Below are 16,853 nucleotides of genomic sequence, written 5' to 3'. Positions count from 1 at the left end.
CCTCTCTAAACTCTGAATAGAGGCTTTCTCAAAGCTCCCGCTGTGTAATCCTTTGTTCTCTGCTGACGACTAATCTCCCTCCTCCCCCCTCCCTTCTCTAAGTTAGACATGGCACGTCTGATGCTACAAGACGTGATTTCCTGATAATGAGCAGTATATAAGAGGGAGGAGGGAGGGGGGGACCTGGGGAAAGTCTTTTTGAATGCAGATAATGGCATATTTGCCTAATAGACCAAATTACAAAGTTTCTTAAAATCGCCTGTACAGTAATACCTCGGTTTTCGAACGCTTTGGAACTCGAACTGCTTGGTATTCGAACGAAAATTTACCCAGAAATAGTGTTTGGAATTCGAACTTTGCTCGGTTTTCGAACGTTTTTGCGAGCGTGGATGGTGGGTTGTACCTGGCGAGTTTAGCAGTGGTGAGGCTTCACATACAGTACAGTGCTGTATAAGACTGCTGGAGTGCATATACAGTGCAGTAGTAGTACAGGCAGTGCACCACCATCTCCCATACATTATGGTGCTTGGATGGGGGGACGCTATACAGTAAAGGATGGGTGAGGAGTTGGTGACTACTGGACTATAATTGCTGGTTCTGATGAACATTTCTTATGTTTAATGTCCTGTACAGTATAGTGCTGTTCTGTCCTGTACTGTAGTGATTATACTGAGTAATAAATGAGTATTGTAGGTAATTATTGGTGGCTGCTGGAACCAATTAATCACATTTACATTATTTCCTATGGGAAAACACTGCTCGGTTTTCAAACTGCTTGGTTCTCAAACTGCCTTCCAGAACCAATTAAGTTCGAGAACCGAGGTACCACTGTACTATTGATTTCTGCAAAAAAAATACAACAGTGCCACTTAAACTTTCAAGCACACTTCTATCATGGGCCAAACCTGGCAAGAAAGCCAGATTACAGAACAGTCTAAGATAAGTCACACCCAGTCATAACTAGAGATGAGCACAACTCGTGCATCCTCTAGTCCGATCATTTGAGTGTTTGAATACTGGTGGCTGAAAGAAGTTGGATGTAACCCTGAGGAGCTTATGGCTGTATCTATGTAATTCCGGACTCCTTAGGGCTGCACTCAACTTCAGCCACCAGCATTCGAATGGCGAACGGTGGCACTTGAGTGTGGCCGAGTTGAGTTTCTAGTCATAACCCGTGTTTGTGAGCAGAGGTGTGTGTTCTGTACCTGCTAATTTTATACAATTACTAAGTTCTGCTTTTACGCAGGCATTCTTCCAAGAACAACCACTGAAGACAAGTAATGTGGAATTAGACGTACCCAAATTATCTCCAAGATTTACGGTAGGAGGTCGTTTTACTTTTTCACAATAGGATGTTGGGTAATTATTTGACTGTACCTGTACGTCCAGATGTTCAAGAGTAAAGGCTAAAGTTTTGCGGCAGCAATATAACTAAAGAGCTATGCCAGCGGGATGACTGTTTTATTGGTCCGTAATGAACGCACCACCTGTGAGGCTTAAAGGGGTATTACGCACAAAAAAATTATTTGAGCAATAAACCGTAAACCCCTAGCTCTGAAAGTATGTAATATTCTCTAACATAGGGCTTAACAGTGTTCCAGGGCTTTTCTGAGTGACTTATCCCTGAAATGCTGAAAAGCCCTCTTTTGCTGCTCCTCTCTGTCTCATTCATTCCCCCCCAATTGTAGACCGCGCCCACTTGGTCTTTGTCTCAGAGGCTGACTTGGCCTTGTACAAGCAAGCTAGCCCCGCCACTGACATCATCGCTGGGGGTAGGAACTCCGGCTTTGCCTCCTGTACAGCCCTCCTTGGGCATTGCATAGACCACAAGGAGGTGCCCGGCATGTCAGGAAATGTAGTTTCCCGCCCAACGCCATCTTAGAAACAGACCGGCTTTTCAAAATAGGATGGTAGAATGGCGGTACCAACAAGCATGGGCGAGGTCTCAAAAAAATCATGGGGAAGCAGTGAGTAAAACCAGCAGGGTTTGGGACCTTCTTCTTATTTTTTTACTTTTTGGTTGATTATATATCTCTGGGAAAAGATTCAGTATAGCTGTTATTTCACTGAAGTCACCGATCCTTTCAAGCGTAGGACTCAAGTCAATGATGCGTCAGTGGCACAGTCACTGGACTCCTAAGCTTAGAATGAGCAAGCATTTCAATCGATATGTTACAAATTATGTTGAATCTTTTCCGACGAAGATATTTATCAATCCAATATTCCCCCACTATAACATGATGCTAATAGATTAGACTTAAAGTGACACTGTCACCCCCTTTGTGCATTCTGACATCTCTACACAGGTGTAAAGGGTAAATTTAGCGTTTTTCATACCTTATTTCATATCATATGTCATGGGGCTTGTTCAAGTAAAAAGTGTCCTTTTATGAACTGCAGATTGTATTAAGTGGGCGTGTCCTCACGGCATTCGCGCCACTTAACCCCGCCCACAATGGCACAGTTGGCCCCGCCCCCTTGACGTCCATTGGTTGGCAGACGTAAGGGGGTGGGGTCTAGACCTTTCGGCCAGCCTGTTCCAATGGCCGGAGAGGGGGCGGGGCCAACGGTGCCGTTGTGGGCGGAGGTAAGTGGCGCTAATGCCGCGAGGCCACGCCCACTTAATACAATCTGCAGTTGATAAAAAGACACTTTTTACTTGAACACACACCATGAAGTATGATATGAAATAAGGTATGAAAAACGCTAAATTTACCCTTTACACCTGTGTAGAGAAGTCAGAATGCACAAAGGGGGTGACAGTGTCACTTTAAGCAATTTCATGGTGATTGATTGAATTTTTTGAGACTCCAGTATTGGTGGCCTATGTTTAGGATAGGCCATCAATATCAGATTGGTTTGCACCCAACTTTTGGCACCTCCACTAATCAGCTGATATTTTCACTGTCTACCAGGCACATCCAGTACCAGTCACGCCTCCCTGCCTGCAGGCACGCTCTGCAGGGTCAATTGACAGGCAGAGAGCTATAACTAGTTCCGGCATTCCTTTGCTTTAGTGCGTGCATTCTCCTATATACCGCCTAGGAGGACGGCACTCAAAGTATAGTAAGAGAACACTTTAGCAGCTCTGTGGTTGGTTCCCTTTAAGTGTAAAGTCCGATATCCTGTCTAGTTATTGCAGTAGTGCCACATCATCTCTTGTAATTGGGGGACATATATAAATATTTCAGTATTCAAAGTGTGTTGGTTTGAATTGTAAAAGCTAATGGATTATTTTTTGGCAGGAAACTTTGGCCGATGCTCCAGTAAGGCATGGAACTGATCCAGAAATAATTTCACCAAGGAAAAAGGTAAAATTTAGATATATGGCATAATTGTAGTATATTGTAGTGTCGGATAAATATTCACACCTGTATTAGATGAAATGTGCTATATGTACTTGTGCACCCGCATGCCTTATATAGCTTCCTATTCCCCTATCTGTGGTGCCCTCTTTGCTGGCAAGGTGTTGTATGTGAGAATATACAAAAATTACAGCATAAAAATTAAATATGCTTATGTGGGAAATGTAACTATGCTTCTGCGGGATGATGGCTAAACAATTGTTAAAAAAAATATATAAAAATGTTCGACAAAACACATTAGAATGCAGGTGGGATGCCGGCAAATGAAGGCATCCTGCCAGAGTTCACAAATACTATTACTGGAGTATTATCAGCGCTTGAAAACCTTTTATTTTTTTTGTTTTTTTTTGGACTTTTTCAAATAATTACACCTATTTATTGAACCCCTTGTAAAAATGGATAAAGGTTAATTCTGTACAAATCCATGTTAAGAAACTGGAAGTGGTGAAGTGCAGCCTATTGTCAAAAGTCGACATTTTTAATGATTTTTTTTCCAGCTTTCCATTAGTTATCCTACTGTGTTAAATACAGTATTTGAGCACTCTCTACGTCACATATTTCATTAATAATGACTGCTACAGATCTCCCCTTTGGTCTTCTGGATATACACAAGCACAAAACGTTCTCGGTAAGCCGGAGCTTCTATCACATGGGGATACGTCTTTGTATTTGCTCAGTTAGCTTGCCGCATACTACTTTTAACACGAGAAGAGATTAAAAGCACAGCCTGTGTTTATAGAATTATAGCTCTCTGGAGAAGTGATATAAAGCACGTACGCTCCGTAGGCCTGAACCAAAGTAAAACAAAACTGCATTATGTTTCTGTGAACGGACTAAAAATAAACAGATTTTTAAAGATTACACGTCGATGGCCTCTTTGCACTCGCTAATTGTTTCCGGTGTGTCTGTCAGTGTTGTTCAGGGTACAAAATGTTAAAAAGCAGGAAAACCACAAGACATCTGTCATTCTGCTGACATCAGGACCGCTGTAGGGCTGTGTATTGTCTTGGATCCTTGGCAATGCTGCTTTTTGATTTGAGAAGTAAACTACATGTGAAGCATAATTTCGGTCGATCTAGCTGTGTGCTCTTCCATATGTCATCCAGTAATCTACTATGATCGGTTTTGATTTCCATTGACCAGTGGACATTGTTACTTGTAGACTTGAGGATTGTTTACAGGAATCAGAAGTGGCCATTGGGTTATTATTAATAGAGGTTGGGTGTTTCCCATTCTTTATGACTGCGTTAGGAGAGTGTTTCCTGTCCTCTACTGTGTAGAAGGATTCTGCACCTTTCTCATTATTGTGCTTTTTCCCTGGTCTGGTCATATTCTAGACGTACTTCATACGTGGGCAAGGGGAGCGGTGGCTCCAAGCCACGTACGTGGTAGGGCACTCACTATGGCGGTTAAAGTGAGCTCTCGTGCTCCTTCCAACTGTGACCTTGAAACCCAGATGTAATTGAGTACTGTGGTGGAGCAAGGGGGACTAGGGACCACTTTTTTGTTGTTGTTCGGGGCATTACTTCAACTGTTACTGTGTGAGGCATAAAGGGGGCACTATTATTGTTTAGAACTCTTCTCATTTGGGGCCTTGTCACTCACTTTTTGGTGATTATATTTGCTACAGCCGTGTTCCCTCACCTCATGGGCGGGTGGGGTGGGGCGTAGTGTTAAAGGGAACTGCTGTATACAGCTCTTGCAGCAGCCGCGGCACATACTGGCTGCAGCAGTAGCTGTATACCCGAAAAAAAAGTACTTAAATCTCCTGGGCGCGTGACAGACAGCGGCGGGGAAGTAGGTGTAGACTTGTGCCGCAATGCCTGCGCAGGGCCGGCCGGCTTTACTAAAAGCCATACACCTTTTTAGTAAATCCAGCAAGGAAAAAGGGACCATGCTTAAAGGGGTACTCCGGCGGGGGGTCTTTTTTCCAATCTGGCCGGGCAGGAAGTGGCCGAAGGCAACGAGGTCCACTCCCACCTCCGTCACTGACTGGCTGAGCGGACTTGAATGTCACGTCTCGAGCCCACGTCAGAGACCAGGAAGCGGCCGTGCAGTGGAGACCGGAGCGCCGCGATACGGGACCCGACGCTGGAACAGGGGAGGTCAGTGTACGTCGTTGCCCTCAGCCACCTCCTCCCCGGCCAGATCGGAAAAAGCCCCCCCCTCCGGAGTACCCCTTTAATTTTAGACTTTCTTATGAGTATGCCACTCTTGATAAATCTCCCCCCCTGTGTTGATAACTTTTTAGTCAATGTTGTAAGACTCCTAGAGGGAGTGAAAAACTGACACCACTTTGCCTATGTGTTTTGACAGCTGTTTGCATATAATTTCTTCCCAGAATTCCCAGTAAAGCAGGAATGTCCTTTTTTAAGGGGTTGTCTGGGATGAAATTATATTTTGCAATGCCTCCACAACCAGAAAAAGGTGGAACCACTACTCCCAGCAATCCAATTGCTCACAGTCCATAAACAGCGATAAAACCAGGTGGTGCTAGCTTCAAAGTATGTAGGCACGTATAGAATTATGCAAGCATAGAAGGAAGATGAAACTGCCCTCACCAGTTAAAAATTCTTCATCTTTATTGGCACATCGTAGTAAGATTCGGACAAGGTGCAGACGATGTGGCAGCAGGCGCCACGGAGGTTAGGTTACAGGCTGTTTCACGCCCTTACGGCGCTTCTACGGACCACCCTCCAAGACGTCATCACGTAGCTTAAATAGATTCACTACCAGTGACGTCAGTATCATGTGAAAACAATATTACATACAAAAACATATACACACATATTAAAATATGACATCCACTATATCCAATGAGTTACAACAGAAGACTACGATCAACTCTATCATTCAAGCCTCCTGGACCCTCTGCCTCCGTTCGAATAATCCATGACAATTCTGTTTTCATCAAGGCTTTTCGTCTGTCTTGTCCTGCTCTGGCTTGAACCCTTTCTATGCCAGCAAAGGTGAAGACAGAGTAATCATTACCGTGGCTCTCCTGCATATGATTAATTAGCCGGGTAGCTCCTACCCCAGTCTTCAGGGAATATATATGCTCCCTGAATCTGGTACACATGGCTCTTTTAGTTTGGCCGATGTAAAATCGGCCACACGGGCAGCAGATACAATAAATCACATGAATAGACTTGCAGCATATAAAATTATGGGAGAATTCATCTGCTGTGCCCGTCCACACTATAAATACGTCGTCGACAAAACGCACGTATTTATGAATTAATCCAAGAAATTGATTAGAGAGGGCGAAGACATGTTTCATCTCAAAAGCAGCCAAAAATAAATTGGCAACACTGCAAGCCACCGGAGTGCCCTTGGCAACTCCGGAGACCTGCAGGTACCACTTTCCATCGAACTGAAAAGCATTGCTTTCATTGCATTGCATTGCATTCATAAATACGTGCGTTTTGTCGACGACGTATTTATAGTGTGGACGGGCACAGCAGATGGATTCTCCCAATTTGTAGACACATTAAATAATTCAAACACCATGAACATGCTTTTCAACAAGCATGGGCGAGGTCTCAAAAAAATCATGGGGAAGCAGTGAGTAAAACCAGCAGGGTTTGGGACCTTCTTCTTATTTTTTTACTTTTTGGTTGATTATATATCTCTGGGAAAAGATTCAGTATAGCTGTTATTTCACTGAAGTCACCGATCCTTTCAAGCGTAGGACTCAAGTCAATGATGCGTCAGTGGCACAGTCACTGGACTCCTAAGCTTAGAATGAGCAAGCATTTCAATCGATATGTTACAAATTATGTTGAATCTTTTCCGACGAAGATATTTATCAATCCAATATTCCCCCACTATAACATGATGCTAATAGATTAGACTTAAAGTGACACTGTCACCCCCTTTGTGCATTCTGACATCTCTACACAGGTGTAAAGGGTAAATTTAGCGTTTTTCATACCTTATTTCATATCATATGTCATGGGGCTTGTTCAAGTAAAAAGTGTCCTTTTATGAACTGCAGATTGTATTAAGTGGGCGTGTCCTCACGGCATTCGCGCCACTTAACCCCGCCCACAATGGCACAGTTGGCCCCGCCCCCTTGACGTCCATTGGTTGGCAGACGTAAGGGGGTGGGGTCTAGACCTTTCGGCCAGCCTGTTCCAATGGCCGGAGAGGGGGCGGGGCCAACGGTGCCGTTGTGGGCGGAGGTAAGTGGCGCTAATGCCGCGAGGCCACGCCCACTTAATACAATCTGCAGTTGATAAAAAGACACTTTTTACTTGAACACACACCATGAAGTATGATATGAAATAAGGTATGAAAAACGCTAAATTTACCCTTTACACCTGTGTAGAGAAGTCAGAATGCACAAAGGGGGTGACAGTGTCACTTTAAGCAATTTCATGGTGATTGATTGAATTTTTTGAGACTCCAGTATTGGTGGCCTATGTTTAGGATAGGCCATCAATATCAGATTGGTTTGCACCCAACTTTTGGCACCTCCACTAATCAGCTGATATTTTCACTGTCTACCAGGCACATCCAGTACCAGTCACGCCTCCCTGCCTGCAGGCACGCTCTGCAGGGTCAATTGACAGGCAGAGAGCTATAACTAGTTCCGGCATTCCTTTGCTTTAGTGCGTGCATTCTCCTATATACCGCCTAGGAGGACGGCACTCAAAGTATAGTAAGAGAACACTTTAGCAGCTCTGTGGTTGGTTCCCTTTAAGTGTAAAGTCCGATATCCTGTCTAGTTATTGCAGTAGTGCCACATCATCTCTTGTAATTGGGGGACATATATAAATATTTCAGTATTCAAAGTGTGTTGGTTTGAATTGTAAAAGCTAATGGATTATTTTTTGGCAGGAAACTTTGGCCGATGCTCCAGTAAGGCATGGAACTGATCCAGAAATAATTTCACCAAGGAAAAAGGTAAAATTTAGATATATGGCATAATTGTAGTATATTGTAGTGTCGGATAAATATTCACACCTGTATTAGATGAAATGTGCTATATGTACTTGTGCACCCGCATGCCTTATATAGCTTCCTATTCCCCTATCTGTGGTGCCCTCTTTGCTGGCAAGGTGTTGTATGTGAGAATATACAAAAATTACAGCATAAAAATTAAATATGCTTATGTGGGAAATGTAACTATGCTTCTGCGGGATGATGGCTAAACAATTGTTAAAAAAAATATATAAAAATGTTCGACAAAACACATTAGAATGCAGGTGGGATGCCGGCAAATGAAGGCATCCTGCCAGAGTTCACAAATACTATTACTGGAGTATTATCAGCGCTTGAAAACCTTTTATTTTTTTTGTTTTTTTTTGGACTTTTTCAAATAATTACACCTATTTATTGAACCCCTTGTAAAAATGGATAAAGGTTAATTCTGTACAAATCCATGTTAAGAAACTGGAAGTGGTGAAGTGCAGCCTATTGTCAAAAGTCGACATTTTTAATGATTTTTTTTCCAGCTTTCCATTAGTTATCCTACTGTGTTAAATACAGTATTTGAGCACTCTCTACGTCACATATTTCATTAATAATGACTGCTACAGATCTCCCCTTTGGTCTTCTGGATATACACAAGCACAAAACGTTCTCGGTAAGCCGGAGCTTCTATCACATGGGGATACGTCTTTGTATTTGCTCAGTTAGCTTGCCGCATACTACTTTTAACACGAGAAGAGATTAAAAGCACAGCCTGTGTTTATAGAATTATAGCTCTCTGGAGAAGTGATATAAAGCACGTACGCTCCGTAGGCCTGAACCAAAGTAAAACAAAACTGCATTATGTTTCTGTGAACGGACTAAAAATAAACAGATTTTTAAAGATTACACGTCGATGGCCTCTTTGCACTCGCTAATTGTTTCCGGTGTGTCTGTCAGTGTTGTTCAGGGTACAAAATGTTAAAAAGCAGGAAAACCACAAGACATCTGTCATTCTGCTGACATCAGGACCGCTGTAGGGCTGTGTATTGTCTTGGATCCTTGGCAATGCTGCTTTTTGATTTGAGAAGTAAACTACATGTGAAGCATAATTTCGGTCGATCTAGCTGTGTGCTCTTCCATATGTCATCCAGTAATCTACTATGATCGGTTTTGATTTCCATTGACCAGTGGACATTGTTACTTGTAGACTTGAGGATTGTTTACAGGAATCAGAAGTGGCCATTGGGTTATTATTAATAGAGGTTGGGTGTTTCCCATTCTTTATGACTGCGTTAGGAGAGTGTTTCCTGTCCTCTACTGTGTAGAAGGATTCTGCACCTTTCTCATTATTGTGCTTTTTCCCTGGTCTGGTCATATTCTAGACGTACTTCATACGTGGGCAAGGGGAGCGGTGGCTCCAAGCCACGTACGTGGTAGGGCACTCACTATGGCGGTTAAAGTGAGCTCTCGTGCTCCTTCCAACTGTGACCTTGAAACCCAGATGTAATTGAGTACTGTGGTGGAGCAAGGGGGACTAGGGACCACTTTTTTGTTGTTGTTCGGGGCATTACTTCAACTGTTACTGTGTGAGGCATAAAGGGGGCACTATTATTGTTTAGAACTCTTCTCATTTGGGGCCTTGTCACTCACTTTTTGGTGATTATATTTGCTACAGCCGTGTTCCCTCACCTCATGGGCGGGTGGGGTGGGGCGTAGTGTTAAAGGGAACTGCTGTATACAGCTCTTGCAGCAGCCGCGGCACATACTGGCTGCAGCAGTAGCTGTATACCCGAAAAAAAAGTACTTAAATCTCCTGGGCGCGTGACAGACAGCGGCGGGGAAGTAGTCATGTAGTCAAGTAGTAGATGAATAACAGACAGAGAGGTCCTTTACTGGCCTCTCTGCCTGTTAATCATCCCTCCAAGCACGCGGACTAGATACGGGGCGGGGAGCCGCCCAGATGACTACTTTCCTGCCGCTGCCTGTCACGCGCCCAAGGGTTTAAAGTCCTTTTTTCCAGGTATACAGCTACTGCTGCAGCCGCGGCCGGTATGTGCTGCGACTGCTGCAGGAGCTGTATACAGCGCTTCAGGGAACCATATCAGCCCGATTGGGCTGATTGGTTCCCTTTAATCAGAAAGGTGGCCTCCTCCCACGCTAGATTTATCAGAATTTATGCAAGTATAAATCATAATACAAATCTACCCCTCCTCCCAAGTAGGTGTAGACTTGTGCCGCAATGCCTGCGCAGGGCCGGCCGGCTTTACTAAAAGCCATACACCTTTTTAGTAAATCCAGCAAGGAAAAAGGGACCATGCTTAAAGGGGTACTCCGGCGGGGGGTCTTTTTTCCAATCTGGCCGGGCAGGAAGTGGCCGAAGGCAACGAGGTCCACTCCCACCTCCGTCACTGACTGGCTGAGCGGACTTGAATGTCACGTCTCGAGCCCACGTCAGAGACCAGGAAGCGGCCGTGCAGTGGAGACCGGAGCGCCGCGATACGGGACCCGACGCTGGAACAGGGGAGGTCAGTGTACGTCGTTGCCCTCAGCCACCTCCTCCCCGGCCAGATCGGAAAAAGCCCCCCCCTCCGGAGTACCCCTTTAATTTTAGACTTTCTTATGAGTATGCCACTCTTGATAAATCTCCCCCTCTGTGTTGATAACTTTTTAGTCAATGTTGTAAGACTCCTAGAGGGAGTGAAAAACTGACACCACTTTGCCTATGTGTTTTGACAGCTGTTTGCATATAATTTCTTCCCAGAATTCCCAGTAAAGCAGGAATGTCCTTTTTTAAGGGGTTGTCTGGGATGAAATTATATTTTGCAATGCCTCCACAACCAGAAAAAGGTGGAACCACTACTCCCAGCAATCCAATTGCTCACAGTCCATAAACAGCGATAAAACCAGGTGGTGCTAGCTTCAAAGTATGTAGGCACGTATAGAATTATGCAAGCATAGAAGGAAGATGAAACTGCCCTCACCAGTTAAAAATTCTTCATCTTTATTGGCACATCGTAGTAAGATTCGGACAAGGTGCAGACGATGTGGCAGCAGGCGCCACGGAGGTTAGGTTACAGGCTGTTTCACGCCCTTACGGCGCTTCTACGGACCACCCTCCAAGACGTCATCACGTAGCTTAAATAGATTCACTACCAGTGACGTCAGTATCATGTGAAAACAATATTACATACAAAAACATATACACACATATTAAAATATGACATCCACTATATCCAATGAGTTACAACAGAAGACTACGATCAACTCTATCATTCAAGCCTCCTGGACCCTCTGCCTCCGTTCGAATAATCCATGACAATTCTGTTTTCATCAAGGCTTTTCGTCTGTCTTGTCCTGCTCTGGCTTGAACCCTTTCTATGCCAGCAAAGGTGAAGACAGAGTAATCATTACCGTGGCTCTCCTGCATATGATTAATTAGCCGGGTAGCTCCTACCCCAGTCTTCAGGGAATATATATGCTCCCTGAATCTGGTACACATGGCTCTTTTAGTTTGGCCGATGTAAAATCGGCCACACGGGCAGCAGATACAATAAATCACATGAATAGACTTGCAGCATATAAAATTATGGGAGAATTCATCTGCTGTGCCCGTCCACACTATAAATACGTCGTCGACAAAACGCACGTATTTATGAATTAATCCAAGAAATTGATTAGAGAGGGCGAAGACATGTTTCATCTCAAAAGCAGCCAAAAATAAATTGGCAACACTGCAAGCCACCGGAGTGCCCTTGGCAACTCCGGAGACCTGCAGGTACCACTTTCCATCGAACTGAAAAGCATTGCTTTCATTGCATTGCATTGCATTCATAAATACGTGCGTTTTGTCGACGACGTATTTATAGTGTGGACGGGCACAGCAGATGGATTCTCCCAATTTGTAGACACATTAAATAATTCAAACACCATGAACATGCTTTTCACATCGAAGACAGATAAAGAAAAATTAGAATTTTTGGATGTATTGGTGTGTAAAAAAGGAAAGGGCCTAGAAACAGAAGCTTTTAGAAAACCGACATCATCCAACACGTTACTTCACTATAACAGCTACCATACAGAAACAACTAAACGAGCAGTACCGTATGGCCAATATCTCAGACTACGAGGGATAAATAGTAGCATGGAATCCTTTCTGCGCCAGGCGGACGATCTTACTCTACGCCTGTTGCAGAGAGGATACCCGAGAGCACTACTTGATGAGGAATGCCAAAGAGCTAAAATGAAAGATAGAAACCTCCTCCTTTCAGGTACTTCCAACCGTAAGCGAATGAAAAAGAACAACAGATTTGCGTTTACGTTCAAGTTATCTCCGATGGCTCCACAGATTAGTAGTACTATAAATAAATACTGGAGTTTGTTGGAGGGTGATCCTAGTTTGGAAGAATGGGTTAAAAATAAACCATATGTGACATTTAGACGGAGTGCCAACTTAAAGGATAATTTAATTCATAGCAAATATGTTTCAAAAACAAAAAAAGAACATTGGCTAAAGAATGAATTAAAGAGGAACTATAGATGTGGCTCCTGTAAGTGGTGCTCAGCGATAATGAAGGGCCCTACGTTATGCCTTAATGGGTTACATATAGATGCAGGGGCGGTCTTGGCATTTCTGGGGCCCCAAGCGAAGTTATGTCTGGGGCCCCCCCCTCGACACGCGTTCCAAAACAATAGACCGCTGTGTGTTGCCCCCAGTAGTATATACCCCTCAAGCGCTACTGCCAGTAATATATACTCCTTGTGTGCTGCCCCCAATAGTATATACCCCTTGTGTCCTGCCCCCAGTAGTATATACCCCTCGTTTGCTTCCCCCAGTAGTATATAGACCCCTGTCTGTTCCTCCAGTTATATATAGCCCCCCCCCCCGTGTGCTCCCCCAGAAGTATATAGACCTCCTGTGTGCTGCCCCAGTTGTATATAGACCCTCTGTGTGCTCCCCCACTAGTATACAGACCCCCTGTGTGCTCCCTCAGGGGTATTTAGCCCCCCTGTGTGCTCCCCCACTTGGATATAGACCCCCTGTGTGCTGCCCCCAGTTGTATATACCCCTGTGTGCTCCCCCACTAGTATACAGGCCCCCTGCGTGCTCCCTCAGGGGTATTTAGCCCCCCTGTGTGCTCCCCCACTTGGATATAGACCTCCTGTGTGCTGCCCCCAGTCGTATATACCCACTGTGTGCTGTCCCCCAGTTGTATATACCCCCTGTGTGCTCCCTCACTAGTATATAGCCCCCCCTGTGTGCTCCCACACTTGGATATAGACCTCCTGTGTGCTCCCCCACTTGGATATAGACCCCTGTGTGCTCCTCCAGTAGTATATAAACCCCCTGTGTGGTTCCCCCAGTAGTATATAGACCCCCTGTGTGCCCCACCAGTATTATATAGACCCCTTGTGTGCTGCCCCAGTAGTATAAAGACCCCTGTGTGCTCCCCCAGTTATATATATATATAGACCACCTGTGTGCCTCACAAGTAGTATATAGACCCCCTGTATGTTCCCCCAGTAGTATATAGACCCCCTGTGTGCCCCACCAGTAGTATATAGACCCCCTGGGTGCCCCACCAGTAGTATATAGACCCCTGTGTGCTCCCCCAGTAGTATATAGCCCCCCTGTGTGCTCCCCCACTTGGATATAGACCTCCTGTGTACTCTCCAAGTTGTATATAGACCCCATTCTGCTGCCCCAAGTAGTATATAGACCCCCTGTGTGCTGCCCCCAGGAGTATATAGACCCCTCTGTGAAGCCCCAGTAGTCTATAGCCCCTCTGTGTGCTCCCCCTGTTATATAGCCCCCCTGTGTGCTCCCCCCCCATTTATATAGACCCCCGATGTGCGCTCCCCCAGTTAAACAGACCCCTGTGTGCTCCCCCTCCCATATAGTATATAACACAATAAAACAAACACTTATACTCACCTGGGTCCGGGCGTCTCCTCTTCTCTTCACTCTTGTGGCCGCAGGACAAAGCTGCCACTTGTGACTGCAGGGAAAACCCTTCCTGCGGCCACAAGAGTGACTGACAGGAAGGGGGCCAATATCTCCTGCCCTGTCAGTGCTGCTGCATGTAACTATGAGCGCTCATTACGAGTGCTCATAGTTACAGTTCAGATAGCAGCAGCGAGCGGGGCAAAGGCCCTGTCCAGCGGTCTTGAGCACAAGAGCAGGGCGTGGGGGCCCCCTGGATGTTGGGGGCCCCAAGCGATCGCTTGGGGTGCTTGGTGCCAAAGACCGCCACTGTATAGATGTAATGGATTTTATATGCTGCAAGTCTATTCATGTGATTTATTGCATCTGCTGCCCGTGTGGCCGATTTTTACATCGGCCAAACTAAAAGAGCCATGTGTACCAGATTCAGGGAGCATATATATTCCCTGAAGACTGGGGTAGGAGCTACCCGGCTAATTAATCATATGCAGGAGAGCCACGGTAATGATTACTCTGTCTTCACCTTTGCTGGCATAGAAAGGGTTCAAGCCAGAGCAGGACAAGACAGACAAAAAGCCTTGTTGAAAACAGAATTGTCATGGATTATTCGAACGGAGGCAGAGGGTCCAGGAGGCTTGAATGATAGAGTTGATCGTAGTCTTCTGTTGTAACTCATTGGATATAGTGGATGTCATATTTTAATATGTGTGTATATGTTTTTGTATATATTATTGTTTTCACATGATACTGAGGTCACTGGTAGTGAATCCATTTAAGCTACGTGATGACGTCTTGAAGGAGGGTGGTCCGTAGAAGCGCCATAAGGGCGTGAAACAGCCTGTAACCTAACCTCCGTGGCGCCTGCCGCCGCATCGTCTGCACCTTGTCTGAATCTTACTACGATGTGCCAATAAAGATGAAGAATTTTTAACTGGTGAGTGCAGTTTCATCTTCCTTCTATGCTTGCATAATTCTATTCTGCAATGCTGCGAGGTAAATATCATGAAAATATACCCAATGTAAATGGGAAGCATGGTCTGTACTGAGCTTGCATTTTTGTCAGGAACGTCGCGTCACCGGATGTTTTCAGATCCCTGGTGTCGCAGGACCCGGCAATGGCGGATGAGTGTAACAGATGAGTATATGTCCCTCACATTTTCCCCGCAGCCCCGGCAGCATAGTAAAAAATAATTTTATCCTGGACAACCCCTTTTAAGTCTCCACATGTCTTTTGACTTTATGGCGGACTCACCTTAAAGAGAACTAGTTTCCATTTGAACCACAATAGATCATGCAAATCTGATTCAGTTCTGGTCCATCTGGTCTTGCTTTGCTACATGACCACCTTCCCATTGGAAGAACTTTCCGTGATCCAGTATGTTGGCTTTCAAGATGGCGACCATGCTCTGCACATAGCCTAAAACATTGGCCTCCTCACCCATCACATGCTGGGGTAGGCACATATGTCATTTTCCCTCCTTGCGGTCCCTGAAATAAGAGGGTGTCCTGAGACTTTGGACTCGCCCTGTAGGCCTAAACGTAAATGTCTTTATCAGAAGAAATGTGTAATTTGTTTTTTTTTCTTCCAGATTGATTTAGCATAAGATGGCTTTATTTTGGTAACTCATTCCTTGCTTTGCAGGCAGCGCTCACTGATGCTATACGCACAGAACACCAGATGCCAATTCTGAGATTTGCATGCTTCTGTATGTTCCACATCTCCCTCCTTTGTATTGCAAATGTTTGTGAGCCGTTCACCACACGATAAAGGCAAACGGTCTGATGAATTACAGGTCAGGTAGACGTGTATAGATGTCAAGAGCTGAAGCCAACAGACGCCAGTCACTGATCCGCACTCCTTTATGCCGCCTCTGATCTGGTTTACCCGGTGTGCTTGAGTTGGGCTGATATAACTGGTTATAGAGGTAATATTGTATAGCTGTACACAAGTGCTCGGTGCCAATATCCCAGCATGCTTCACTCTGAAAAAGGAAATGTGTTTTACTCAGTCTCAAAGGTCCTTTTAAGGCCCATGTGCAGTGTTCAGACAAGTGATGAAAGGGAGAAATCCTACGAAGAGGAATGGAGAGGCGGTGCAGGCCTAGGGCACGGATACTCTAGGCCACAGCAATTGTTCAGACTAATTTCCGACAGTCAGCTATATTTTAGACATGGACAAGTTGGTTACAAAATGGTAGGTACAGCTAAAACCCATAAAAACCTTGGTAAACTGCAATAGTTTTTCTTGCAACATACTTCTGTCCCATGACCGCAACTTGTGAACTCAGCCTTAAAGGGGTCATCCAGGTACTCCACATTATTCCACATTACTCTAATGGTACTTTTACACGGAGCGATAATTCGCCCGATCGCACGATTAACGATTTTGAATGAACAATTTTTTTTTTATAACGATCAGCGTTTAGACGGAACGATACATCGTACGGAAAATTCGCTATGCGATCGTTTAAGCCTATCTCACACAGGTGAAATCGTTATAAGACTGTTTACACTGAACGATCTGCAAATTTTTTGCGAACGATCAACGATGATTTGTGAACATGTTGAAAGATCAAAATGAACGATATATCGCTTGTCGTTTGATCGTTCGCTGCGTTTACACGTACGAT

The 16,853-nt window shown here is 44.8% G+C and overlaps 2 protein-coding genes across 9 annotated transcripts in view; one reads left to right on the top strand and one right to left on the bottom strand.

The window, feature by feature from the left end:
• LOC138797738 (albumin-like) overlaps positions 1-16,853 on the bottom strand; it is a 467,413-nt gene that overhangs the window by 221,821 nt on the left and 228,739 nt on the right. The gene's annotated exons all lie outside the window — the stretch shown is intronic.
• FAM13A (family with sequence similarity 13 member A) overlaps positions 1-16,853 on the top strand; it is a 156,552-nt gene that overhangs the window by 34,579 nt on the left and 105,120 nt on the right. For all 6 annotated transcript variants that reach the window (XM_069978308.1, XM_069978311.1, XM_069978310.1 and 3 more), the window contains 3 exons: positions 1,247-1,321; positions 3,246-3,311; positions 8,208-8,273. In XM_069978308.1, the coding sequence (XP_069834409.1) occupies positions 1,247-1,321; positions 3,246-3,311; positions 8,208-8,273 (207 nt within the window). The remainder of the gene's footprint in view (positions 1-1,246; positions 1,322-3,245; positions 3,312-8,207; positions 8,274-16,853) is intronic.

This window comes from Dendropsophus ebraccatus, chromosome 7 (assembly GCF_027789765.1).
Source record: "Dendropsophus ebraccatus isolate aDenEbr1 chromosome 7, aDenEbr1.pat, whole genome shotgun sequence".
In the NCBI taxonomy this organism is placed as follows: Eukaryota; Metazoa; Chordata; class Amphibia; order Anura; family Hylidae; genus Dendropsophus; species Dendropsophus ebraccatus.
The sequence above is the reverse complement of the archived record's forward strand: the minus strand, read 5'-3'. Positions and strand labels throughout refer to the sequence as shown.